This window comes from Protomyctophum bolini (assembly GCF_963924005.1).
Source record: "Protomyctophum bolini genome assembly, chromosome: 8".
NCBI lineage: Eukaryota > Metazoa > Chordata > Actinopteri > Myctophiformes > Myctophidae > Protomyctophum > Protomyctophum bolini.
The window spans coordinates 9546746-9572805 of record NC_137869.1 but is presented as its reverse complement, the minus strand read 5'-3'; the positions used below and the strand labels follow the sequence as shown (position 1 = coordinate 9572805).

At 42.1% G+C, this 26060-nt stretch overlaps 1 protein-coding gene across 2 annotated transcripts; it reads left to right on the top strand.

Annotated features, from left to right (window-relative positions):
* Nucleotides 1–1103: 1103 nt before the first annotated feature.
* Nucleotides 1104–26060, top strand: stxbp3 (syntaxin binding protein 3). 2 transcript variants are annotated; one of them, XM_080770817.1, is made up of 19 exons: nucleotides 1104–1209; nucleotides 3405–3454; nucleotides 3735–3816; nucleotides 4352–4428; nucleotides 4565–4637; nucleotides 5622–5722; nucleotides 7582–7727; nucleotides 8918–9011; nucleotides 9429–9547; nucleotides 10392–10490; nucleotides 10817–10874; nucleotides 11106–11171; nucleotides 12551–12631; nucleotides 14125–14260; nucleotides 16022–16137; nucleotides 16724–16825; nucleotides 21833–21918; nucleotides 24679–24824; nucleotides 25189–26060. In XM_080770817.1, exons 1-19 carry the CDS (start codon nucleotides 1164–1166, stop codon nucleotides 25290–25292), a joined length of 1782 nt encoding a protein of 593 aa, XP_080626943.1. In that variant the 5' UTR covers nucleotides 1104–1163; the 3' UTR covers nucleotides 25293–26060. The 2 variants fall into 2 exon arrangements, with proteins under 2 accessions (XP_080626943.1, XP_080626942.1); XM_080770816.1 differs by having other exon boundaries at nucleotides 9423–9547.

Genomic DNA, 26060 nt, shown 5'->3' with positions numbered 1-26060 from the left:
TGTTACTTCTTCTTATGTTACTTCTTTTCTTCAGCGACTCTGTTGTCGCGTGGTGGTTGAAATACTTGCACCTGCCCCCTCCCACACTGGCAAACGACCAATCACCTACACAGAGATCAAGTGCACCTTAGGGGATGATGTGCAAGGTAATAGGTGTGACATGTATAATGTTCTGGGCATAATGCTTATGGAGAGGGCAGGAAAACAAAGATCTGAATGGGAAAACGAGTGTGACTGGTTTATTATGTAGCATAAGGTTTAGGCTGTCGTACATTTTATTTTATCGACATTTTAAATCTACAAAAGAGTCTAAATCTTATAGGCCATATGGTTTATTCAGCCCTGAAATCCTCAAACAAAACAATTGATTGAAATATTTATTAACAGTTTGCAGAATGATTACAGTACATTTCAAGCACAAACAAATGATACAAAGACTGTTAACTGTGAGTGGATGACCCAATTAAGCATTACACTTGTTTACAAGAGAGTCCACCTTGTTCAATTCATCAAAATATTTAGAGACGTACAAATAGATACTTCTATACGGTATTTAAGAACAGAACAGGAATTCATCATAAAGGAGGTAAAAAGGGAAAAGTAACATATACAGTGAGGGGGAAAGGGGGGGCGGTGGGGGGGATTCAGATTTTACGGGGCCAGTTTCGAATTGCAGCCCTCCGTAGGTGCCCTTTGAGAGCGGTTTTTAAGGAGTCAAGGGATTTACATGTCTTAATGACTGTTGGTAGGGCGTTCCACAAGCGAATAAACAAACTAATACAACATATGTAAAATACAATATTAATAGTATTAAATAACTATCGCTGTTGTGAACAGTGAAAATGATTAACCACAGTAGTCTATACTATATTAAAGCTTGTTTCATTACAAATAACACCGAAAAATATTTCAACAATAAAAATAACATTGCCCTTATACGCAAACACAAACAGGTGAATATAAATAAGAATAGGATCAGCATTGGCATGATGAAAGTTATATATTCTAAAGAAAAGGGGAATAAAAGTCTAAAAACTACAACTGACCTCTGTCGCACACTTGTCGACGTTGACGTTGATGATGACGTAGAAAGCACAGGACGCCGCCGGGGGCAGGAGGCAGGAAGAGGCGCAGCGCAGCAGCCAGTGGAAAAATAAGTCAAGATGGCAACTGGTGCCGATCATGGGCTTAAAAAAGTTGTTTGGCAAAGTAAGTTTACTGATCGATGCTGTCATTCATAATAATAGACGTAACAGTTAACGTAGGCCTCACTATCTCTTTTATTTTGTGTCTTGGTAATCCAGAATCGGAACTGTTGTTTACGTGTGTTTGTGTTTACTTTTCCCTCTTTCTTCGTGACTTCGGATGTTGGAATGTCAGTCATAGGTTTGATTCACTATTCTTTACGGCTAAGATAAACCATAAGTGTTGTGGATACTTTAATTATACAAAATATTAACGGCTAAAGTGCCGTGAAGTGCTAAAACTAGTGTCTGGTGACTTGTGAGCGTGTTTCCCCCCAAATCCCCTGGGAATCTATAGTTCCACATCCTACTAGACAGACAGAGACGGTGAGTGTTGTTTGTTGGTGACACAGTTGGGTCAGCTGGTGTCTAGTTCAGTGGTTTCCGTAAATGTCCGAGTCCTGACCGGTGGCGGACAGTTGAACCTCGGGTCTCCTGTATGTTGACATTTATCTCGCTCATCAAGAGGCAATTATATTGCGATAATGATCGAGCTTCAGGAAATCAACCAACCATGTAGTTAGTTGTCCTACCCGACCGACACACACCTAAACCTCTACATTTGGGTTCTGCTTGTGGGGCTAACCTAAACCTAGCTCTGGTCAATGCAGAGCAGAGCTAACCTAAACGGCTAAACCTAACCTTAACCCATGTCTGACCAATGACTAGCTCTGGTCCATAGCCAATACTTCTATGAGGGCAGAATCATAGAAGCATTGGCTATGGCCAGAGCTAGACTAGTCTAAACTAAGTATGCACCCCCCCCCCCCCCAGATCTACGTTTTAACGCACCCCTCACCAACCTTATGTCTAACCAATGACTAGGTCTAAACTAAGTATGCACCCCCTCTCGAACCTCTGCAGATGTGTAAACACTAAACAGTGTAAACGAAAAACAAAAATTCCATTAAAATGATTACCGGTAGCTGTGTTTGTGGAAGGACCTTTCCATTCATAATATTAATGGGTGGAAAGGAAATGGATAACATAATAATTATGTTGAAATTATTTTGTTTATTGATTCTCTTAATCTTTTCATTACACCCTGCACCTCTTTTTTGCACACTTTATTCGTTATTCTGTTCCTTGCTTTTATTGGTATGTAAATAATGTAACTTTGTTTCTATAAGTGCCCTATTTATATATTCTTATAACCTGAGGATACCTTTTGGCTGGCGCAGTCACTTTCTGTAGCCTAGAGACCCCCCCCCCTCCCTGCTGCTAGCTATCCCAACAATGACTGTAGAATTCAACAGTACAATTAAAACCTGGCTGGCACACTAGCTAGTGCCACCATTGCTGCAATGGCACAGCAGATGCCCGCTTGGAAATCGGCGCCCCCTGGCTTTAAGGTGCTGTCTATACGAGGACGTATTCTGCGTTACCCGGACAAGTATTTAGCCGATCTGCCCTTTCTGCCTCATGGAGACTTTTTGAAACCACCTCCCCAGAGTAGTGTTGACTGTGTCGAAGTGTCCTTGAGCAAGACACTGAGGGCTGTATTTTGCGTGTTTTAAGTACCACGTCTTATTCCCTAACTTGAGTAAACTAAAGACCTGGAGGCGTTATCAATGCCATTTGGCTATTCTGAGTGGCCAAAGATCATTGATAACGCCTCCAGGTCTTTAGTTTACTCAAGTCAGGGAATAAGACCTGGTACTTAAGACACACAAAATACAGCCTTAAGCCCCTAACTGCTCCCAATGGGCAGGCTGGTTGGTACAGGTAAAGTACCTTGGCATAGTTTCGTGTGTGTGTGGGTGTGTGTGTGTGTGTGTGTGTGTGTGAGAGAGAGTGAGACTGGGTAAATGTAATGCACGTTGTAAAGCACTTTGGATAAAGTAAGTAATTAAAGTAGTTTCAGAGTCGGTTCAAAGGCGAGTGCTCTGTCGTGAACAGTCCAGTTCTGTACAGCTGGTTAAGGACGCTATACAAATGCACCATTTACAACTACCAGCTATCGCTGCAAAGTTATAATTCATTTGTGAGTGTGGTCGTATTATTATTATACTAGTGTAAAACAGAATGGTTTCTGAGTCTATTTAATGCAAACCACACAGTAGTAAGAAACTACTGTGGATAGGATACGGTATGAATGGCCAAGTGCATCCAATTCAGATTGTTTTATTTGTGTTAATTACAGTATTTATTTTATTTTAGGATTAAAGGAGACAATCATTGCAGATTGTAAAAAATCGGAAGTATGGAAGGTAGGCCCGGGATGTCACACAATTCATCTTTCATTTTGTAATTATTCTATACACAAATATACACATTTTAGTTTAGTCTAGGTTAGGTTTGATCATCTTCACAGCACCAACACAATTATACAGCAACACAAGGCAACTGTTACAGAATAGATATTTTCAGCCAGGCACCTGAATGAAAAGTGAGCAATTTAAATACTCTGTTACAATGTGTTTACCAAAAGTGAGCTCTTGCAAATGTAAGTTTTAAATTATGGCTCATCTACTTTCATCTTCTCCATAGATATTAATTCTGGACCCCTTCACCACCAAGCTCCTCTCGTCATGTTGCAAAATGTCGGATCTTATGTCAGAGGGAATCACAAGTAAGCATTAAACATTGCTTTATATAGTGTCATGACATGAGACATTTTTACACAGCAAGGCTATGCACCATGCTTATATAACACAGGATCAACTGAAATATGTTTATGTTTATTTTAAACTTTTATCAAACAGACAAATGGCTGGTAATATGCAAATGTGAAACCAAATTGTTTACCACAACACACTTTACTTTAGGCTGTGATATGTCTGAGATTCAGAATTGGAGGGAGAGAGACATCATCATGTTTTGGTGAATGTAGTTGTGAATCATTGGAGACCAGGTCATAACTCAGTAATACACTTTGGGACATGATATGAGAAACTGAACAGATGTCACATGTCATGGAAATATTATTATTAATAATAATATATCAAACGTATATAGCGCTTTTCTGAGTACATAAAGACACTATATGGGGGATGAACGTGACTACTGTATGTTGATATTGGCTTAAATATGTAATTCTTTGCATACTGTATATTACTTGATCATGGAATGCCTTTTTTTGTACATTTCTTTTCTCTCTCTGTAAGTTGTGGAGGACCTGTACAAAAACAGAGAACCTGTTCCAGAAATGAAAGCTATTTACTTCATGTCACCAACTACCAAGGTCTCATTTACAACCATGTTCCATATGATTGCAAAACTAGTTTTCTTCTGCACTTGTCACTGTGTTGCATTTGAATTGAATTGTTGTATTGCAAATACTGCTTTGATATCTCTTAATCTCTTCATATTTTTTGTAGTGTGTGAACGCCTTTATTGAAGACTTCAAGATCAAACCCAAGTATAAAGCGGCCTATGTTTATTTCACTGACTGTAAGTAAATGATGGCTAGCTGGATCTACTATTCAATTCAATTCAAAGGAGCTTTATATTGTCATGAGAAAACAATGAACATACGTTTACATTGCCAAAACAAGTGTCTAAATATAATAAATACAGTTGAAAATGGGGGTACAGCATTTTTGTAAACAGCTATGTCGCATTGTATCGTTATAGTTGTTATACAGGGTATAAAGCTTTTTTGAAACAAATTGCAGCAACGTTTTTGCAGTCACATTGGGACAAATAGCAGCATTTTTTCTCAAAACGATTTACTCGCCTATGTTATCAAGACTATTTACTATACAAAACAATTTCAAGAGGGAAGGTACGTTTTCTCTTGGACAAACGCAAGGGAAACTGCTGTGATTGTGGGGGCACGGTGGCTCAGTTGGTAGTGCTGGCGGCGTGTTTCCTCCTCCGCGTCATCGGTGCCCATACCCGAGGCGGGGTTGGCGAAAGGGTCTTTCTGTGTGTAGTTTGCATGTTCTCCCCCGTGTCCCCTAGGGTAGGTACCCTCACATGTTCTCCCCGTGTCCCATAGGGTAGGTACCCTCACATGTTCTCCCCCGTGTCCCCTAGGGTAGGTACCCTCACATGTTCTCCCCGTGTCCCATAGGGTAGGTACCCTCACATGTTCTCCCCGTGTCCCCTAGGGTAGGTACCCTCACATGTTCTCCCCGTGTCCCCTAGGGTAGGTACCCTCACATGTTCTCCCCGTGTCCAATAGGGTAGGCACCCTCACATGTTCTCCCCGTGTCCACTAGGGTAGGTACCCTCACATTTTCTCCCCGTGTCCCCAAGTCCGTTGCTCTCCCCTTGTCCCCATATATGGGGACTAGGTTGGCGGAGTGTGTGTAGAGCCCAGGATCACATTAGATAATTGACACAAGGGGTGAAAAAAAAAAAACTGCTGTGATGGGCAGTGATGCTGTGATTGATAGAATTTAACATGCAGACGTTGTTTTTTTCCACCAGACTGCCCAGATGAGCTCTTCAACAACATGAAACAGCACTGTGCAAAGTACATACGCGTCTGTAAGGAAATAAACATCTCCTTTCTGCCACAGGAGGCACAGGTAAGACTTGTTCTTTCTTCATGTTCACTTTCGGCCAAATTCTTGTACCAAATAATGTATTTTTTTTTAATTGAACATGTGTTTTTGTAACTTAATAATATACTTAACCCATTCTGGGTGGGAACCCCTTCTGGTGTTTTAACCCATTCTGACCTGAGATCAGATTCTAAAAATGTCTTCTACATCCTGACAGTTTTCTGAAAAAGCTATGTTTCTATGTCGGTGGTTCTTCGATTAAAAAAAAATAGCAGACCTACAAGCTCGTAGTGCGCCACTCGGTGGCGCGCTATGAGCTTGTAGATCTGCTATTTTTCAATAGCTAAAGCATGACATGATGCTAACACCGAAATGGGTTCCTGCCCAAAATGGGTTAAGCATTACGTTATACTTTAGCTATTGAAAAATAGCAGATCTACAAGCTCATAGCGAGTGCCACGCTATACGAGCTTGTACAGTAGGTCTGCTACTTTTGAAATAGCAGTCTTGAAAATGTGTGGTGCAAATCTTTGAATATATATTCTTTCAGAGCGAACGTTTTTAACTCAAATATTTGCTTCTGAGGGGTTCCTGGAATAACACATTTTCAGATGGGGGGGGGGGGTCGGCGGTCAACATATAACTTTCGGTGGTCCTTGACATGAAAAAGGTTGAGAACCACTGACATAGAAACATGGGTTTTTCTGACAACTGTCAGGATTTAGAAGACTTTTTTTATTTTTATTTCGACTGGTCCAAAAGAGGGTTTCCGCCCAGAATGGGTTAACAGTGAAATGGTGTAGCGTAAGACCTGATTTTGGTCATTTTTTTTTTTTACTGTATGGTGTTGTGACAAGTCCTGGGAACTGGGACGGGCGTTGGCTGCTCCTAAACTACTACATGTAATGGTGCCACAGACCGTATGTCATCATAGTGATGCCCCACTGGAAACTGGAAGCAGTAATTACATTTTCTGCATTAGTCCATTTAGGCCTGACGTTGGGAAAAACAAAAAAAAAGGTTTGTTCTGAATGAATATATATTACAATTTACAATTTAGGCATTTAGCAGACGCTCTTAATCCAGAGCGACTTACATTAAGCAAGAACAAAAGCATGGGAATACATCACATAAAAGCATTTATCATGAAACATGCGTAAGCTAAGAAAGTAACAGTGTCAAAGATATGTGCCGCATTTTTTACGATAAAAAAAAAAATAGCAGACCTACAAGCTTGTAGCGCGCCTAGATCTTGTAGATCTGCTATTTTTCAATAGCTAAAGTATAACATAATGCTTAGTTAAAACACCAAAATGGGTTCCCGTCCAGAATGGGTTGGTCATAATGGAATAAGATAATTCATTAAAAAAAACAAGCTGTTAAATACATTGACTTGTATGAGTATGCAATAGAAATGGAAGTGAGTCCTCCTCACATTTGGTAGCTTGGATATCACATTGTCTTTGGAAAAATGCAAAAATCAGGAACGGGGTAAAACGTCTTGCATAATTCCAACACTAAGCATGACAACATCAGTGTATCACTGTCTGATGATACCACTGGAATCCGTGACACTGACGAACTGATCTATCTGGGATTCTTCCAATGGAAAAAGAAAACGGTCCCTCTAGCTTGACTTAACTTGTTCTTATTGTTGTCTCTCACATTCCGTATCATCATTACATAACCACATGCAGTCACCGTCATTCATAACAGTTCCTTTCTTCCATAGTGTGCTCCACATCAGAGCACTACTAGGCTAAATCCCTTTGCATCAGAGGGATTTAGCCTAGTGTCAATCGTCAATTGTTCAGTTAAAATAAAAATACAATGTATGAACTGTTCAGTTAATCAAAAGTAATTTTAAAACCATTCCATTTCAGGTGTTCACGTGTGATAATCCAGGGGCTTTCCGGAGCATTTATAGGACCCAGAGTGAGGACAAAGGGAAGACACTGGAGACCATCGCAGACCAGATTGTGACACTCTGTGCGACACTGGACGAGTACCCAGGGGTCAGATACAAGAAGTAAGACACAGTATCAGGTTTACAGTTCATCCCCCCCAAGCAGATTGACACCTTTTCAGAGAACCTACGTTTACGGAAACCGTACAAGAATGGATTATATAAATATTGACAAAGTAAAGGCTCAGTATAATGAATTACATTTTTTTAATGAATTACATTTTTATAGCACTTTTCCAAGTGCTCAAAGCGCTTTACTCATTCATTCATACATTGGGAGGTGAAGCGGCGAACAGTCGACGCCAGCGTCCTCACTTCCCACATTCACACACCGACGGTGGCGAGCTCACACCGACCGACTCATTGGAGGCAATGTAGGGTTCAGTGTCTTGCCCAAGGACACTTCGTCATGTGGACAGGAGGGGGAGCCGGGATTCGAACCACCGACCCAGGGATCATTGGACGACCTGCTCTACCTCCTGAGCCACAGCCGCCCTTATAGTATCTTCTATCTTGCCAAATTAAGACTTTTTGCTTACAGGTCACCTTTCTCTGCATTAGATGAAATGTCAAATGATCCAGCAAATGTACTATTTACAGTACATTAAGAAGTAGGGCAGGGTTAATACATGAATGGGATTATACAACTTGAAATATATGTTTGACACACTTACACTGTCTACACATGTTTCGGTAACTTGAGAAGATTGTACATTCTTAGTTAAGTTATGAATCTTTATATTGGCCCATATCTAGCTGGCATAATGTGTAATAGTTCTGATACATCTGATTTATCTGATCATCTTATCGATATAGTCGACAGGCAGAGTCTGTGAGCAGTGAAGCACAGCTGTCCTGTGCTCTCATTGGCTGTAATACAGGGACGTGGTCGCAACTCGCAACCCAGTTCATACTGTATGATGGCGAGAGAGCCAAATATCAAACCTGCTAGATATTTAGAAACGCTCTGAAAGGCGTCGGCGAGCGCTTTTTATCGGTGCTGGATCTTCTCGTAGCTCCTTTTCACACACAGCCAAGCAAAACCTTGGCGATCAAAGCCCCATCTATCTTGCGTCAGATCGGGAGTTTTGTCTGCGCAGGCGCCAAAAATGCTCCCGACAGCATAATCGGAGCAAATGTCGTGCAGTGTGCACAAGCCTTTAGTAGAATTGTGACCAGCGCGTCTCTACAGTACTATATTGTCCTAATAATATGATGACTTGTGCTTAATCACTTGTTATTACTATCCACAGCAACATGGAAAACTCTAAAATACTGGCAGAACTGGTGGACAACAAGCTGGCGAGACACTACGAGATGGATGACAGTGGCTCAGGCAAGAAGAAGGTGAGGTACCTCTCTGAGATAATACAGACAAAAAATAAACAAGGCCTTAGTGATTGAACCGCATTGTTTAAAACAATAAATTGTAATACCAAAGGTTAACTGACCTGACAATGACTTGTCTTTATTAGTGGGCAAATTATATAACTTTACAACAAACACACTTCATAAATTCTAGGCTCTTCCACTGTATACTTTGTTTAAATAGTTATGGAGATATTGTTTGTACACAGTCTAATTAGCCAGGTATCAATAGTAGCGAGTGGTTTCATTTGTTCCTGCACTTCAGCTGACCTGACACGTTGTGCCATAGTAGAGAAGTTAGACACTGGTTTTAGGAGTGGCTTTGTGACATTGTAGTTAGCTTTATAGCTGTCTTTTCTCTTCCTTTTTGTGTTTTCGCCGTCCCATCAGGCAAAGACCCAAGCTCAGCTGCTGATAGTCGAGAGAGGTTTCGACCCTGTGAGCCCCATCCTACATGAACTGACCTACCAGGCCATGACCTACGACCTCATCCCTATCCAGAACAACACCTACAAGTACACGCTGGCTTGTGTTTCTATGTAGTTATACCAAAGATGACTAACTGCACTTCATCTAATGCTCACAGCCTCACACATTAGATGAGATATTAGGTTTTAAATTAAAGGTAGTTCAGATTTTTTAAACTTAAGCTGTATGAAATACTTGCCATTAATATAGTGGTTGCAACTGTATTAATTGATTGGCCGAGTCCCGTGGTGGGAGTTCTGCTCTGGTTTTGGTGAAATATTAAGTAGTTCCGGTCATTTTTTGGGGGGCAAACTAACGTTTTGTGAAATAATTTGTATTGTTGACCTATTTCTAAAATATTAGCGCAACTTTTGTTCAACTTTGACCCCTCTATCACATGGAACAATTTTTTGGGCGTAGTGATATGGACACAAAAAACATAGTTCCAAAGAGGGGTCAAAAATGAACGAAAGTTGCACTCATATTTTAGAAATAGGTCAACAATACAAACTACATTAGTTTTGTGGATTATTTTACTTTTAATGCGTGGCCCCCTGTGCCCCCCCACAAAATGACCGGAACTACTTCATATTTCACCAAAACCAGAGCAGAACTCCCACCACGGGACTCGGGGCAATCAATTAATACAGTTGCAAACACTAGATAAACTATCTACAACTATCCCTTTAAAGCAAACGTTTCCCTGTGTGTGTGTGTGTGTGTGTGTGTGTGTGTGTGTGTGTGTGTGTGTGTGTGTGTGTGTGTGTGTGTGTGTGTGTGTGTGTGTGTGTGTGTGTGTGTGTGTGTGTGTGTGTGTGTGTGTGTGTGTGTGTGTGTGTGTGTGTGTGTGTGTGTGTGTGTGTGTGTGTGTGTGTGTGTGTGTGTGTGTAGGTACAAGGAAAAGGATGGCTCTGAGAAAGAGGCCGTGCTGAACGAGGAAGATGTACTCTGGGTTCAACTGAGACACATGCACATCGCCGAGGTCTCTGTGTGAGTTTCAGTAATCTGACGTCATTTGGGTGTTTAATTCTGTTGGCTCGAGGCAGCTGTATAACGAATGTAGAGCGTATTCAACTCAACTTACTTAAGTACGTTTGCTCTCTTGTAGTTCATCTGTTCAATAAAATGACATTACTTACTGGCTACTGTCCTAATATTATACGAAATTAATTATATGTTAGTACTTTCCATAGAGCATTAGTGTTTGTGGAAAAACACAATATTTCACCATGTTAGCTATGTTTGGCAGTGCAATTTCACATCATCATGTGAAATAACATTTTTTCCGTTTTTCTCTTTGTTATTTACAACAACAGACAAATTCGCAAACTCGTGAAGGAAATGTCTGCGAAGACGAAACAGCCGGATTCAAAGGTATCGCACAGAGCCCCTTTCAGTATTTTACAGATTCTGTAAGATTTAGATTTTCATGTATTTACCGGTAATTAATCCTTGACAATGCCATGAGAAATACATGTTGAAGATCACTGATGTTTTTCATTTATTTTCATTGCCTTATTATTCATCATAACAAAAACGTTTTCAAATCTCTTGATTTTTTTTCCTCCCTTGCCAACATATTTCATTGATTTATTTGTTTTACAGACTACAATAAGTGGCCTAAATCAGCTGATGAAGAAGATGCCAGCCTTCCGGAAACAGAAGACCCAGGTAGGTGGTGGTGGTGGTGGTGGTGGGTGTCATGTGACAGCTATAATCTGGCTGGGTGTGTATCATTCAAGGCCTTTTCTAAAAAAGTGATCTCATGTGCATCAAGATGTGGATGTGTACAGTGCCTCTAAGGCTTAATGTCTTATGGTGGTGGTGTCGACTCCCCTGAAATCTGGGTGAATGGAAAATCACCAGATGTTTCTGCTATAAGGGGTTAGTTTCGGGAACTGATATACTGTGTGTGTTAGTTACTGTTAGCTTTTCGGTGACATAGTTTAGTTTAACCCATTTTGGGTGCGTGAACCACTTGTGTGTGTTTTAAACATTATGTAATAATTTAGCTATTGAAAAATAGCAGATCTACAAGCTCATAGCGCGCCACCGAGTGGCGCGCTACGAGCTTGTAGTTCTGCTATTTTTTGAAAAATCGTGAAAATGTGGCACAAATTTGGAATATATATTTTGGAATATACGTGTTTCTGGGGGAGTCCCTGGAACAACATTATTTTCAGATGGGCGTTGGCGGTCAAATATAGATAATTCTGGGGGTCGTTGACATGAAAATTTTGAGCGCCACTGTACTGCCATAGAAACATTCTTTTCAGAAAACTGTCATAATTTAGAAGACATTTGTAGAACTGTTCCCAGGTCAAAATGGGTTAATCCCATCAGCAAATACATCATTTTACTCATGACAGTACGTTTTTAAACATAGTTCAGAAATGAAACAAGCCTAGTTTAAATGTAAACAAAATGTGAAGAAAAAAAAACCTAACCTATGTTTTTACTTTTTAGTTTAACTACTGTTGCAAATTGTGCTTTTATAAGTGCCTGAAAAGCAAACATTATTACAAACTAATTGTCCATAATTTGAATAGTGGTAGTTGTCTAATAGAGCCAAATTCCCTCACGATTAGAGGCGATTCCTTCCAGAGGAGGTTATTGCGAACGCAGTGAGCACTTACTATGAGACCTAGCAGATCATGTCTGTGTGTGTGTGTGTCCGTGTGTCTGTGTGTCTGTCTGTCCGCTATCCAAATATGGAGTGTGTTGCATCAGCAATCACTCAGCTCCATATATGGGCACAAAAGGGGCCAGGTCCACTCAGCTCCATATATGGGCACAAAAGGGGCCAGGTCCACTCTGCTCCATATATGGGCACAAAAGGGGCCAGTGATTTGTTTGTTGTGGACCTGGCCCCTTTTGTGCCCATATATGGAGCTGAGCCCTGTTTTCACTAATTTCACAGTACTACACAGTTCTCACTAATTCGTAATTTATTCTAATTCTTATTGCAGTTTACGATCTGCGTTCGCTTCGCGCGTCTTACTCGTTAACATTCTATGTGGTATGTCCTCTGGCATTTGTCTGAACCATAGAAAGCAGTTCATCTGCACCTGGCTGAGGACTGCATGAAGATATTCACGGACAAAGTCGAGAAGCTCTGCAAAGCTGAACAGGTTTGTTGGTTAAAAACTATTTAAAGGTACATTTAACTTTTTACTGTAAACACACCTACTGTAACACCATGGATTCTCCCGGCAACGTTCCGGTATCCGGAGCAGTATGTGTTCACTTTGTTCTTAAGAAATCTACCTGAAATGATTGTGTAAACATAGTCAAATTGGGCAAAATGTACTCAAAAGAGGCAACTAGACACTTTAACCCATTCCCCTGTTGGTGTTTTAAAGCATTATGTTATGCTTTAGCTGTTGAAAAATAGCATATCTACAAGCTCATAGCACGCCACTCGGTGGCGCGCTACGAGCTTGTAGGTCTGCTATTCTTGGTGTTAATCTTGGTGTTAATCTGGTACCATATGATGACAGACAGATCCTTTGTGTGCGTGTTAAGGCTCATACATAGTCTGGATTTTTCGGTGGTGGGGTGACCACCGAACTACAACATGACGTCACTGAGCCGCGGTGAAGAGCAAACCACCGCCACCGCTCCAGCCCTTCTCTCTGTTTTTACTCACCACCGCTCAACGTTATTTCAGCTCCGGTGGTCAGCTCACCACCGGAGCGGTGGTCAGCTCACCACCGAAAATCGAGACTATGAATGGGCCTTTACTGTGTAGGACCTGGCTGTGGGCTCAGACGTGTGCGTGTTACTGTGTGCGTTGTGTGCGTGTTACTGTGTAGGACAGGGATATTCAATTGGCGGGCCCGCGGAGCGCCCCCTTGTGGCCCCTGGAAGAATTTTGAAAAAAAATAAAAATAATAATGGGGCTAATAAAAGTTACAGGTATGGTGTGTGCGATATTAATTGTGAGATTACCATAATGACGGTTATCATTAAAGGACCACTTTTCAACCTATCTTCATATAATAGGTCCTCACTAATAATCATGATAAAATGACACGTTCTTTTTCTACTCGGTCTGGAGAATCCAAGCTAATAGAAACTGCAGGCTTTCTAGTCCTGAAAAGTTGCGAAAATGGAAGCCATCATTCTCACAATAATAAACCCTGTTAGGGTCCATTTGGTTCCATTTGTACCAGTTACAGACCCATAAGGGTCCATTTGGTTCCAAGCCATTTCCCTGGGGACCCCCTGGAACTGCCTCAAGGACCCTGGGGGTCCCCGGACCCCGAACCCCACTTTGGAATCACTGCTCTATGTAATGTTTGTGTGTGTGTGTGTGTGTGTGTGTGTGTGTGTGTGTGTGTGTCCGTCCAGCTGATGGTCGTTAATGTCAAAGCAATGCTGTTTATGCACTGTCAAATAGGTCTAGGCCTACATCTATTCTAAGGTGGCATATACCTGTATAGACATATTATCCTGCTCATTACTGTGCAGAAATATACATAAATCTTCGTGTTTGAGCACAAAAATAATTTTGAGAACCCACAAGTTTCCGCACTTCGCTCGCACACTGTGCGGCCACCCACACACATTCATTCTACAGTTGTGGCCCCCGGCCTAATCTAATTGAATACCCCTGGTGTAGGACCTGGCGGTGGGCTCGGACGTGGATGGCGTGAAGGTGAAAGACGCCATGCGGACGCTGCTCCCTGTGCTCCTCCATCCGTACAGCACCTACGACAAGATCCGAGCTGTGCTGCTCTACATCTTCAGCCTCAACGGTAGGCCTGTACCTTCTTTTTGTTCTACATCTTCAGCCTCAACGGTAGGCTTGTACCTTCTTTTTGTTCTACATCTTCAGCCTCAACGGTAGGCCTGTACCTTCTTTTTGTTCTACATCTTCAGCCTCAACGGTAGGCCTGTACCTTCTTTTTGTTCTACATCTTCAGCCTCAACGGTAGGCCTGTACCTTCTTTTTGTTCTACATCTTCAGCCTCAACGGTAGGCTTGTACCTTCTTTTTGTTCTACATCTTCAGCCTCAACGGTAGGCCTGTACCTTCTTTTTGTTCTACATCTTCAGCCTCAACGGTAGGCCTACCTTCTTTTTGTTCTACATCTTCAGCCTCAACGGTAGGCCTACCTTCTTTTTGTTCTACATCTTCAGCCTCAACGGTAGGCCTGTACCTTCTTTTTGTTCTACATCTTCAGCCTCAACGGTAGGCCTGTACCTTCTTTTTGTTTTATATATTTTTTATCCCACGATTTTGTAACACATTTTTCACCCCTGTGTCAATCATCTAATGTGATCCTGGGCTCTACACACCCTCCACCAACCTAGTCCCCATATATGGGGGACATGGGGAGAGCAACGGACTTGAACTCATGCTTCCTTCATGCCTGAGTGTCCAAGTTGTTCCTTTACACCTGACAGGGGGGAGTTTCCCTGGTTGGACGTAGCGCGTGGAAAGGAGCACGTTATTCCAACCAGTTCCTTTCCCCTCCATCAGGCGCCCCTGCTGGCCAGGGGGAGGCAGTTTAGAGACCAGGATTACTGCATGTTTGTTGTGAGGGTACCTACCCTATTAGGGAACACGGGGAGAACATGTGAGGGTACCTACCCTAGGGGACACGGGGAGAACATGTGAGGGTACCTACCCTAGGGGACACGGGGAGAACATGTGAGGGGGTACCTACCCTAGGGGACAAGGGGAGAACATGTGAGGGTATCTACCCTAGGGGACACGGGGAGAACATGTGAGGGTACCTACCCTAGGGGACACAGGGGAGAACATGTGAGGGGGTACCTACCCTAGGGGACACATGGAGAACATGTGAGGGTACCTACCCTAGGGGACACGGGGAGAACATGTGAGGGTACCTACCCTAGGGGACACGGGGAGAACATGTGAGGGTACCTACCCTAGCTGATGTACCGTATATTATAGGTAGAGATGTCCCGAATGTCCGATACTGTATCGGATCGGCCCTTATTTGTCATATCGGGTCATATCGGTATCGGTGAATATGCCAGTCTAACCACAGATCCGGCACGGGGGTAAGGAAGGGGTTGACACTATGGCAGGTAAATAGAATGTTGGGGCATGTGGATTTTGCTTTGGAGTTGACCAAACTGCAAGTGCACATTAAAGTGAGGAGTCTGCTATAAACACGAGATACAGTATATATCTAGATAGCTATAAACACAACATGAGATCACAACACTGGTATTCGGTATCAGTATCGGCTAACACACAAATTGAGTTATCGGGACATACCTAATTATAGGGTTAAAGTGTTTAAACTGATTTTGATTCCATCTACCGTATATTAAGTAATTGTGCTTTGGGACCCCCAAAGTACAGACCTTTTGGTTCTAACATGCACTCCAAATTAAGAAACTGATGCCATTAACAAAATGGGTCCTTATTCCAGTGAATCCCCATCATCCTAAAATATAGATTTAAATTCATAATCGGTTTGGACGACTACTTTTCCTGCCTGAAGAAAGATGTCTGTCTTTTTTGTGTACGCTACGAACTAGGAACCACTGAGGAAAATCTAAACAAACTCATCCAGCATGTAAAGATCGAGGCCGACAGAGAGTTTATCATGAACTGGAAAGAACTGGGTGTTCCCATCATCTCAGCGCCGGTAATGGTATGGGAGACAATTTCTTATTTTTTTTGTTTTAAGTGATGATCATCAATTTCCAATGACCAAGCATGTGACCCATTAGAAGTAACCACTTTCAAATGCGGTCCTATCATTCTGCATCCTGATGTCTTTAATTGTACCCTGACCCTAGCCAAGACCCTTAGTAGTGTTGTTTTTGGCAGCAAATTTCTATTTTTGTTTTAGTCATAGTCTCTTCTTTTTTTATATATATTTCTTTGTGGCTTATGCCTTTTATTGGTTTTTTGAAGGGACAGACAGTAGGCTGACAGGAAACGGGAGAGAGATGGGGGGGGGGGGGGGGGGGGGAGACATGCAGTAAAGGCCGTGTCGGGCTCGGGAGTCGAACCCGCGGCACACTGCGACTGGTTTTTATTTGTTGACATTTGACAATTGTCATTTAGTCTTAGTTTTAGTCATCATAGATTGATGTTTATTGTTTTTATTAGTTAGTTTTCATTTAGTTTTAGTCAGTGAAAAAAGGTAGTCGACGAACATTTTTCGTCTTAGTTTTAGTCGACGAAAACAACACTGGCTGGATCAATTTTTATTTGTTTATTTTTTGTTGCAGCCAACAAGTTTATTCTCACGCAAGCCGAGCCGGAGGGACCGCTCCCAGGAGGAGACGTACAACCTCTCCAGATGGACGCCAGTCATCAAAGATGTGATGGAGGTCAGTGGGTGTTAAGTAACCTGAACTTAGGCCACAATGGGAGCTGAAATGCTATAGGGCAGGGGTGCCCAAAACGTAGATCGTGATCTACCAGTAGATCACACAGGCTGTGCAGGTAGACCACATGACATGCCCCTAAAATATAATCTAAATTATTTAAAAACTATTTTTGGCATCTGCCACTTGAATTAAGGTGACTTCACTTGATTAAAGTGTTTCCTGACCGTGCACCCGGTAAAATGTTCCAGGAGACTGAGATAGCTGGAGTTGTGCGTGCTTCTTCCTTTCGAAAATGTTCACTTGATTAATAGACATCAAAAAGGGAAGCTCAAAACCCAAAATGCAATACTTTGTTTTCAAGAGTGTTTCGCAGTTTCGCACAAACATCAGTATTACAAAGTTATACAAAAACACCCTACCAATTCCATTTCCCTAATGTAACTATTTTCAGCAATGGGATAATATTTTTGGTGGGTAGATCTGGTTGAGCTGGTCATTTTGAAAGTATCTCTCAAGTCTAAAAAGTGGGCACCCCTGCTATAGGGTGTACGTAGGAGCAGTAAACTAATTGAACATTGTAAAAATAAAAATAAGACGTTCACTCAACAAAACCTGTGATCCAGGTTATGTCTTTGTTTTGGGATGTTAAGGTGTGATAGTTGTGTAACGTTTTAATCCATTCGCACTAGTTGTTGTGGCTGAGTTAAAGTCTATGTATGCTTACTTGGAGGAAACTGTTGGCATTAGTGGATATTGTCAGTTCAATGGATTTTATTTGATTTAAAAAAGAAAAATCCACTTTCCAACAGGAAGCGCGCCATGACCCGATACTATTTAGATCCGTCTGAGCCGAGTCACATAACAGCAGATAAATAGATCCCTGAGTGGAGCAAAGGAGGAAGCAAGGTTCTGGCCTGGGTGGAGCAAGGAAAGGGTGGTGGCTACGTGGGTTTATGACAGGATATGGGACAGGGAAGGGTCTGTCATTCAGAGACCCAATATAGGTCACTGTGCTATGCTCGGTTCTCCCTGAAACTGAAAGACATCCATGTGAAAACCGAGCAATGACACTGAGAAAACGCCACAAAAGAAGGGTTATCAGATTTAGGTCATCTGATAGCTAGTATCAGAGTATGTATGTATGTATTATCCTTTTCTTTACTGTGCTGTGCTGTCCCACGGTGAAGGCCCTGTAATAGCATGATGCTGTACCGCTTGAAAGTTGTATAACCCTCTGGCACTGAGGGATTAACCCATTTAGGCCTGACGTCGAAAATTTTAAAAATGTCTTTTTAAAATGTTTTTTTTTTTTTCTGAAAAATGTTTCTATATTGGTGGTTCTCAATATTTCATGTCAAGGACCCCAAAATTTTTATGTAACATGCCGCCGACTCCCATCTGAAAATATGTTGTTCCAGGGACCCTCCCCAGAAGCAAAGATTTTAGTTAAAAACTGAAAAAGAAAGAATATACATTCAAAGATTTGAGGCACATTTTCACGATTTTTCAAAAATAGCACACATACAAGCTCATAGCGCGCCACTCGGTGCTTCAGTGCTTGTATAACATAATCCTTTGAAACATCAAAAGGGGTTCCCGCCCAAAATGGGTTAAAACTAAATGTATGCTGCTGCGAAAAGGTGTTGTGCGACGTCCGACGAGTTTGACGCAAAAGCCGTCAAGTGTGACTGAACATTTTCATTGTTTGCACTGGTGCGCCTGACAATAAATTAGCAACAATTTTTTTTATCAGGGTTCTGTATCTTTAAGAACGGTGCTATCATACAGCCGTGACGTGCTTGGTGACGTCGCAGGAAAGCCACCCTGACTGAGTTTGTAATATGAGCTTATATTGCTGGGTGAATATGAGCCTCCAGGCTCCACCAATCCATGTGGAAGAGCATTCGGTTCAGCACAGCGAAGCTTCGCCCAGAGCATTGTGCGGGAAGTCCGGACAACTTTCCCCATCACATTTTGAAGTATGTGAGATGGCAGCAGCACCAACAATGTCGCCGCTCGCTCACTGATAAAAAGAGGGTGCAAAGGGACATTTTGGGTCTCTCTGTCAACCCAACCAGTCATGGCACCTATAGAGCCATCTTTCCTTGCTGCTGTCACAAAGTGCTTTCTCATGTTCTCTGTAATATAGCTCTATATTATGGAATTATATAAATAAAATTAACTTGAATGAATATCAAAAGGCAGGCCGGTAAATTCACTTGTAAAAATCACACCCGTGCGAAGTGAGGGGCGCTCTACCAACTCTTATCATCTTACATCATCGCGATATCATAACATAACATCATATGCTGATTTGCTCAAGAAGTTTTTATTTAAAAAAAATTGTTAAAAAGAAAAGAGGGTTTCCCCCACCCACCCTCCCACTCAACAGGTTGAACAGATACAAAATTACAATACATCAAAAATAATCATAGTAATAATAAATAAAGCGAGACAGGTACTATACCATTGGAAAATTTATATTAACAAAGAGAATAATAGTCATCAGAGATGTTGGCATGATTTAAGTTTTTCTAGTGCTGTGGATAAGACGTCAAGTGTATTTTCTTGTGCCCCATTGGATCGAGCTATAGAGAGATCATGAGAGGATCCATTGTGAGACCTCAAGTTTATGGGGAGGTTTCCATTTTAGGACGAGCAGTCTTTTTGCAGCTGTCAGCCCTATAAGAGCAGGAGTCTTCTATGTGGCAGTGTCAATGTCAACCCGATCGCTGAATCATCATTCAACTGAAAATTAACTCTGTTCATTGTTAATGGAATTTAATGTTTGTGTTAGTGACAAAACAAACATTAGACTGTCCATTGTCAATGGCGTTTTTAATGTTTGTCTAGACAAGATAAACATTAAACCTGTATATAGGAGGGGCTAGCACCCCTCAATGATACCAGTAAGACACCTGAGGGCGAGAAGTGCGACATCACATGCCCGCATCCGCCTGGGTGACCGCTTTGGCATGGGGGGGGGGGGGGTCAGATCAACATATATAATGAATTCTGTACTGGCCATATATGGAGCGTGTCTTGAGTGTACAGGGTTTGATGAGGTCAGATCAACATAGGGAATGAATGCTGTACTGGCCATATATGGAGCGTGTCTTGAGTGTACAGGGTTTGATGAGGTCAGATCAACATAGGGAATTAATTCTGTACTGGCCATATATGGAGTGTGTCTTGAGTGTACAGGGTTTGATGAGGTCAGATCAACATATGGAATGTCAGAACAGGGCCCAGGTAGGGGCCGGCTGCCGGGCGCGGCTGCACTAATAACTTTGGGGCGGGCCCGTCTAGAGTTTGAATGGACAGGTATCACAAAAGGGAGACGTCGAAGAGGAAGGACGGATGGGGAAGGATCAACATATCGAATGTCAAACCAGGTCAGCTCCATATATTGAGATCTAAGGGTTTGAGGTCAGATGTAGTGTTGCTGGCTGGACCCAGATGTGCAGATCTAGGTGATGATCCAGTCTCCTCCATGTCTTCATATATGGAGACGGCCATATATGGAGCGTGTCACGATGCGTGATGGACCAACAACCATATATGGAGGTGGCCACATGTGGAGCATGTCACGAGGCGTGATGTCACCATATATAGAGGCGTGAACTGACTGACAAGACAGGTCACGCCTCCATATATGGTGACATCGGACTACGGACAGGTTTTGCAGGTTTTCATAGTAATCTGAGACCTACGGTCGCAACAACCAGGTCTATGAAAACCAGCCCAAAATAAGCAACTATGGCCACATGAGCACTTGGAAATAGCTGATCTACAAGCTCACACACAGCTCACCACAAGCTTGTAGATCTGCTATTTTCAAAGATAATCTCATAAATGTTGAAATACTTGTATGGGGGTCCTTGGCACAAAATGTAAAAAAAAAAAATCTGTGGCCAAATTCATATTCATTTGGGGGGTCGTTGACGTGAAAAAGTTTGAGACACTGGTTTAAACAACATTTAGAAAGTAAGCCCCAATTAAGAAACTATGTACATTTAGAAACGAGCCCAAAAAAACGTAAACTGCAACTGCCAAACTGCACAAATTTCCTTAGAATAAATGGAGATGGCAACACTGTTTTAGTTATAAATGATTTTTTTTTAAAACCCCAAAAAACATCTGGATGATTTGCAACATTGTTTCCTGACCTGTTCACAGGAGACTTACGGACACTGTGACACGGACACATATTCTACATTAAAAAAAAGCTCCTTTTGTGCTAGCCCTAGAACGGCTCTTGTTGTTTCATACAGTATGTACAGTATTTCACATACAGAGCCATAGAACACCCTGCTTGATTTCTGGTCGGACACCCATTAAATAATTCCAAAGACGTGGAGTGAAAAATGGTCCTATAGTTTAATATCCATGTGAAAGTAAAACACAAAAGTTTGGGTCACACAATTGGCAGGTGCCTTGCGATAGGTGCTGGGTAATTAATCACACCACCTGCCAATTGTGTGACCCAAACTTTTGTGTTTCCCTGATCAATTGGTGATGACGTCTGCGGTAAACAGGACTTATTTGTAAAATCAGTTCATCGATTATTCCGGGCCCCCTCGCCCGGAGAGAAAGATGTCCGTGTGCATCTCTTGAAAAAGTGGAGATAATTGACTAAATACATGTTTTGTGCCAGAACTTTCACATGGATATAAAACTAGAGGACCATATTTCACTCCACGTCTTTGGAATTATTTAATGGGTGAGTACAAACGGAGCATTTATCACATTTTTGCCCGCGCATCTTTCATTTCTACCAGGACCTGGTGCAAGCGATCTATGCCTGCTGTGATACATGAAAATTTACGAAGTATAATTAAATGATCACAGGCATTCTAGGTCTACTTTTTTGCATCATTTTGCACGTTACTGTGATGAGATTGTGTTACTGTGATGAGATTGTGTTAATGTGATGAGTAATACTGTTACTGTGATGAGTAATCTTCGTGTCATGGCTTAATTGTGTGTGTGATGTGTCATATCCAGGATGCTGTGGAGAACAAGCTGGACATCAAGGAATGGCCACACCAGTCCGAATGTCCTGCAGCCTGGAACGGCTCCGGTGCAGTCAGGTAGGAGTTTGAAGCTCACATCTTTATAATTACCGGTAAATCTAATGTTTTGTTTTCATTTGAAATCCCATGTATGGCTACTTACACTGTCAGGACACTTGATAAGTGTCAGGAAAGGTGCCAGTCAAAATCCTGCTACCCTAATAGACAGGGGTACATAAGCACATGGCCGTTTATCCAACAGCTTTCTCCGACCCAACCACACTTTCACCACACATCTCTATATGCAAAATAAATTCGGCACACTCCCAGAATACATATAGGCTACATTTCATTGAAAGAAATGTCTTAATTACTGAATAAATATTACTTTTGTCAACCACGCCATTGTTGCTCAACATCAACAGCCTACGTCAGAATCGTCATGTTGGCGTCTACTACGCCAACTACGTTCACTTAATGGGGCCAGTCCTTCACAGTGACACACGCGTTAGATGAACCACGCGACCGGGATGGTTTCTACCCCTCAATGTCGTGCATTTGCTGCGCCCTTCTAATGCTGCGCCACGCCTACTCTATACTGCTCCATGCGACTCGAACAGCGTCAGCAGCAGCAGCTCCGAGCCTCCGTCAGAAAGGCTGCCCACAGCACTGCACAGCCCCACACCCAAATGAATCGAATGAATGAATAAGGCGCTTATATCGCTTTTGCTCAGTGGATGGGACATTTACATTAAAAGCAATCGGATGGACGCGTGGATAATGGCATGGTTGTGTGCAATCGGAGGGAAAGCTTCCATAATCCATATAGCTTCCATGCTAGCTGCTTCAGACACAGGGGAGGGGAGGGAGAAATAGTGCGAAATAGCGCTTATGCAACAATTACCCTAAAACACAAACACCTCAACTCGATGTCATTGTGAATAAGAATTTCGAGCGCAATAACAATTTTTGGAAGGACACTTTCACCCAGTATCAAGCTAAATGTGGAAGCCGTGTGTGTCACACCAAAACGGGTGTCCTATAGAATCCTGTAACCAGCCTCTCGCACTGCCTGCGAGTTGGCTCCGTCTAAGGCTCCGTCTTATGAGCAAATTTAGAACTTCCGGTCTGAGAGCTAGCAGATTTAAGACATCCGGTTGCTTTCAGAATAAAATAAAGTTATTTAATTCGTTAATTAAATAATTTTTACATTACATTATTAGTATTATTATTACATTACAGTTATTGTAAAGACACACATTATGTTTCTGTGTAAAAATAAGTAATTAAATAACATAAAAAAGTTATCTAAATGGATAAATGCTATTCACTGGAGTGCATGGACTTTATAAAGTGGACACTGGACAAAACACGGCTCCGCCAGGCAACTATCTGGACATACCCACGCGTTTGGGAAGATGTCCTCTACCACCCCACAGTCTCCGCTAAGCGGGAGAGGTGTAAAATTCACAGCAGCAGAGCTTCTACTGGGGTCAATGCAAAAAAATGTACCGTTTCCGGACCCAGAATGGACACTGGACAAAGAGGCCTCCGCGAGGCAACTATCTGGACATACCCACGCGTCCGGGGAGATGTCCTCTACCACCCCACAGTCTCCGCTAAGCGGGAGAGGTGTAAAATTCAGAGCAGCAGACCTTCTATTGGGGTCAACACTCAAAAAAGTGCCGTTTCCAGACCCAGAATGGACACTGGACAAAGAGGCCTCCGCCAGGCAACTATCTGGACATACCCACGCGTCCGGGGAGATGTCCTCTACCACCCCACAGTCTCCGCTAAGCGAGTAAATGGGTGCTTATATTTCTATGTGAAATGTGGTGATGCTGGCATCACAATAGATGCCAGCATCACGCTGCCTCCGTCTAATAAGCACATTTACAACTTCCTGTTTGGAAACCCAAACAGATGCTTCTGACATTTGCCTGTGCGTGCTTAATCGTTGTACTTCTGAACACATTTCCCAAATCTCAGTGATTTATCCACACATCGCTCTGTGTGTGTGTGTGTGTGTGTGTGTGTGTGTCGCGTCGCCCTCCAGCTGCAATTGCGAGTGTGCGCAGGGCACACTACTGAGTTTAAAACCACAGCTGAAACATGAAGTGGAGTCTCCTTCTTCCCATATTGCGCTGCAACGACACTAGGATTGAGCCCCCCGAAGGGGGGCGAAATTCTAGTATATATAAATACACTTGATAAGTGTCAGGAAAGGTGCCAGTCAAAATATATATAAATTAAAGGTTTTTAGTATGGCTCTATTTTCATCCATGCTAAACCGCTTATCCCTAAATTACTTTGCCTTTTTCTTCTACTATTTTGAAAAACATTTTTAAATAGTTCAAATAAAGTAGGCTACTTAACTACTACAATTCCATGTGCAGGTCAGGGTGGGGGGGCCTCGGTTCAAATATGATTATTTTGGGGCGGTCCTCAGTTAAAATATGATTATTTTGGGGAGGTCCTCAGTTAAAATATGATTATTTTGGGGAGGTCCTCAGTTAAAATATGATTATTTTGGGGAGGTCCTCAGTTCAAATATGATTATTTTGGGTGGGTCCCCAGTTCAAATATGATTTTTTTTTGGGACAGAAGCATAAGGAACAGTGTCTGTAATGATGTTCTGTTGTCTCTGTGCTGTAGTGCCAGACAGAAGCATAAGGAACAGTGTCTGTAATGATGTTCTGTTGTCTCTGTGCTGTAGTGCCAGACAGAAGCATAAGGAACAGTGTCTGTAATGATGTTCTGTTGTCTCTGTGCTGTAGTGCCAGACAGAAGCATAAGGAACAGTGTCTGTAATGATGTTCTGTTGTCTCTGTGCTGTAGTGCCAGACAGAAGCATAAGGGGGCGCAGGACGACCGGCGCGGGGGCGCACGTCTCATCATCTTCATCGTTGGAGGGATGTGCTATTCCGAGATGCGCTGTGCCTACCAGGTCACCCAGTCGGTCAAATCCTGTGAGGTCATCATAGGTGAGCGCAAGTGGTATAGCAAACTAGAGGCTAGATGGATAAATTATACAAAATATACACTTCTGTTTTTGTTTTTCTCACACACACACACACACACACACACACACACACACACACACACAAGCTTTCTTTTCTGTTAAATAATGCAAGTGTCTGACCAACTCCTTTACTGGTGCATCACACCCCCTGCTGGCTATAATCAGTAGTGTAGGGTAATGTGTGAACTGGTGATACTTGGATAACTAATAAGCACGGCAACGACACGTACTGTAGGACACATTACACACATATAATGATGTCATATAGAATGAATGTTTTCCTAGTAAATAAATAAATAAAACATCATTTCTCTTGGACTCTATAGGGTCAACCCACATCGTCACTCCCAGCAGTCTCCTGGAGGACATTCAGGCCCTGAGCAAAGGCCCCGTGGAGACTTTTACTATAGATGAGAGGAGCAACGCCTGAGGAGCCTCGGCTTTTCCCCCAAGTAATATACTTCCCCCCCAACGCCTCCACTCGCACCCCTCACTCAGCACAGTGCACTCGACCTTTCCTCTCTGGAAAAACCCAAGGGAATTCACATTTTTATAGTCATCTGTAGGTAGTCGTAATACTTTATTCGCAATGCCAGCTCTCGTTTGTATTTGTAACTAACTGGCCCAGGGCCAGTGTTCTTTCAACTCATTTAACCCATTTTTGGCCTGACCTCGAAATGAAATTAAAATAATTTCTAAATCCTCCAGTTTTCTGAAATACATATTTTCACGATCTTTCAGAAATAGCAGACCTACAAGCTCGTAGCGCGCCACTCGGTGGCGCGCTACGAGCTTGTAGATCTGCTATTTTTCAATAGCTAAATCATAACATAATGTAATTTAGGAAGTGGACTATTTATATTTTCATATTGAATTGAAAGTGAATTGACACCTGGCGTTTAACACATTTCCCCCCCGTCAGTTATTGTGTGTAAAGTCTGTCTGATGTTATCTTTGTTTGTCTTCATCCTCACAAATCTTCTTAACGTTTTGAGAGATCTCTGAGAAATGCTTAGACAGAATGGATTAAATATGTACATACTGTATGTAAGCACTGGAACCTTCCTATATACACCAGCCCCTCCTTTTGTTTGTTCACATAATTATGATTATATACAGAGTGTTTTAACAGAGTATTTACTTTTTCCTTTTCTTGAATTGAGTTACTGACAAATAAATGGATGAAGTGATTCAATAA

Coding starts and splice junctions, on each gene's coding strand:
- stxbp3 (XM_080770816.1), top strand. CDS start 1,164: ATGGCAACTGGTGCCGATCATGGGCTTAAAAAAGTTGTTTGGCAAA. Junction 1,210..3,404: donor TAAAAAAGTTGTTTGGCAAA/GTAAGTTTACTG, acceptor ATTTTATTTTAG/GATTAAAGGAGACAATCATT. Junction 21,919..24,678: donor AACGGCTCCGGTGCAGTCAG/GTAGGAGTTTGA, acceptor TCTGTGCTGTAG/TGCCAGACAGAAGCATAAGG.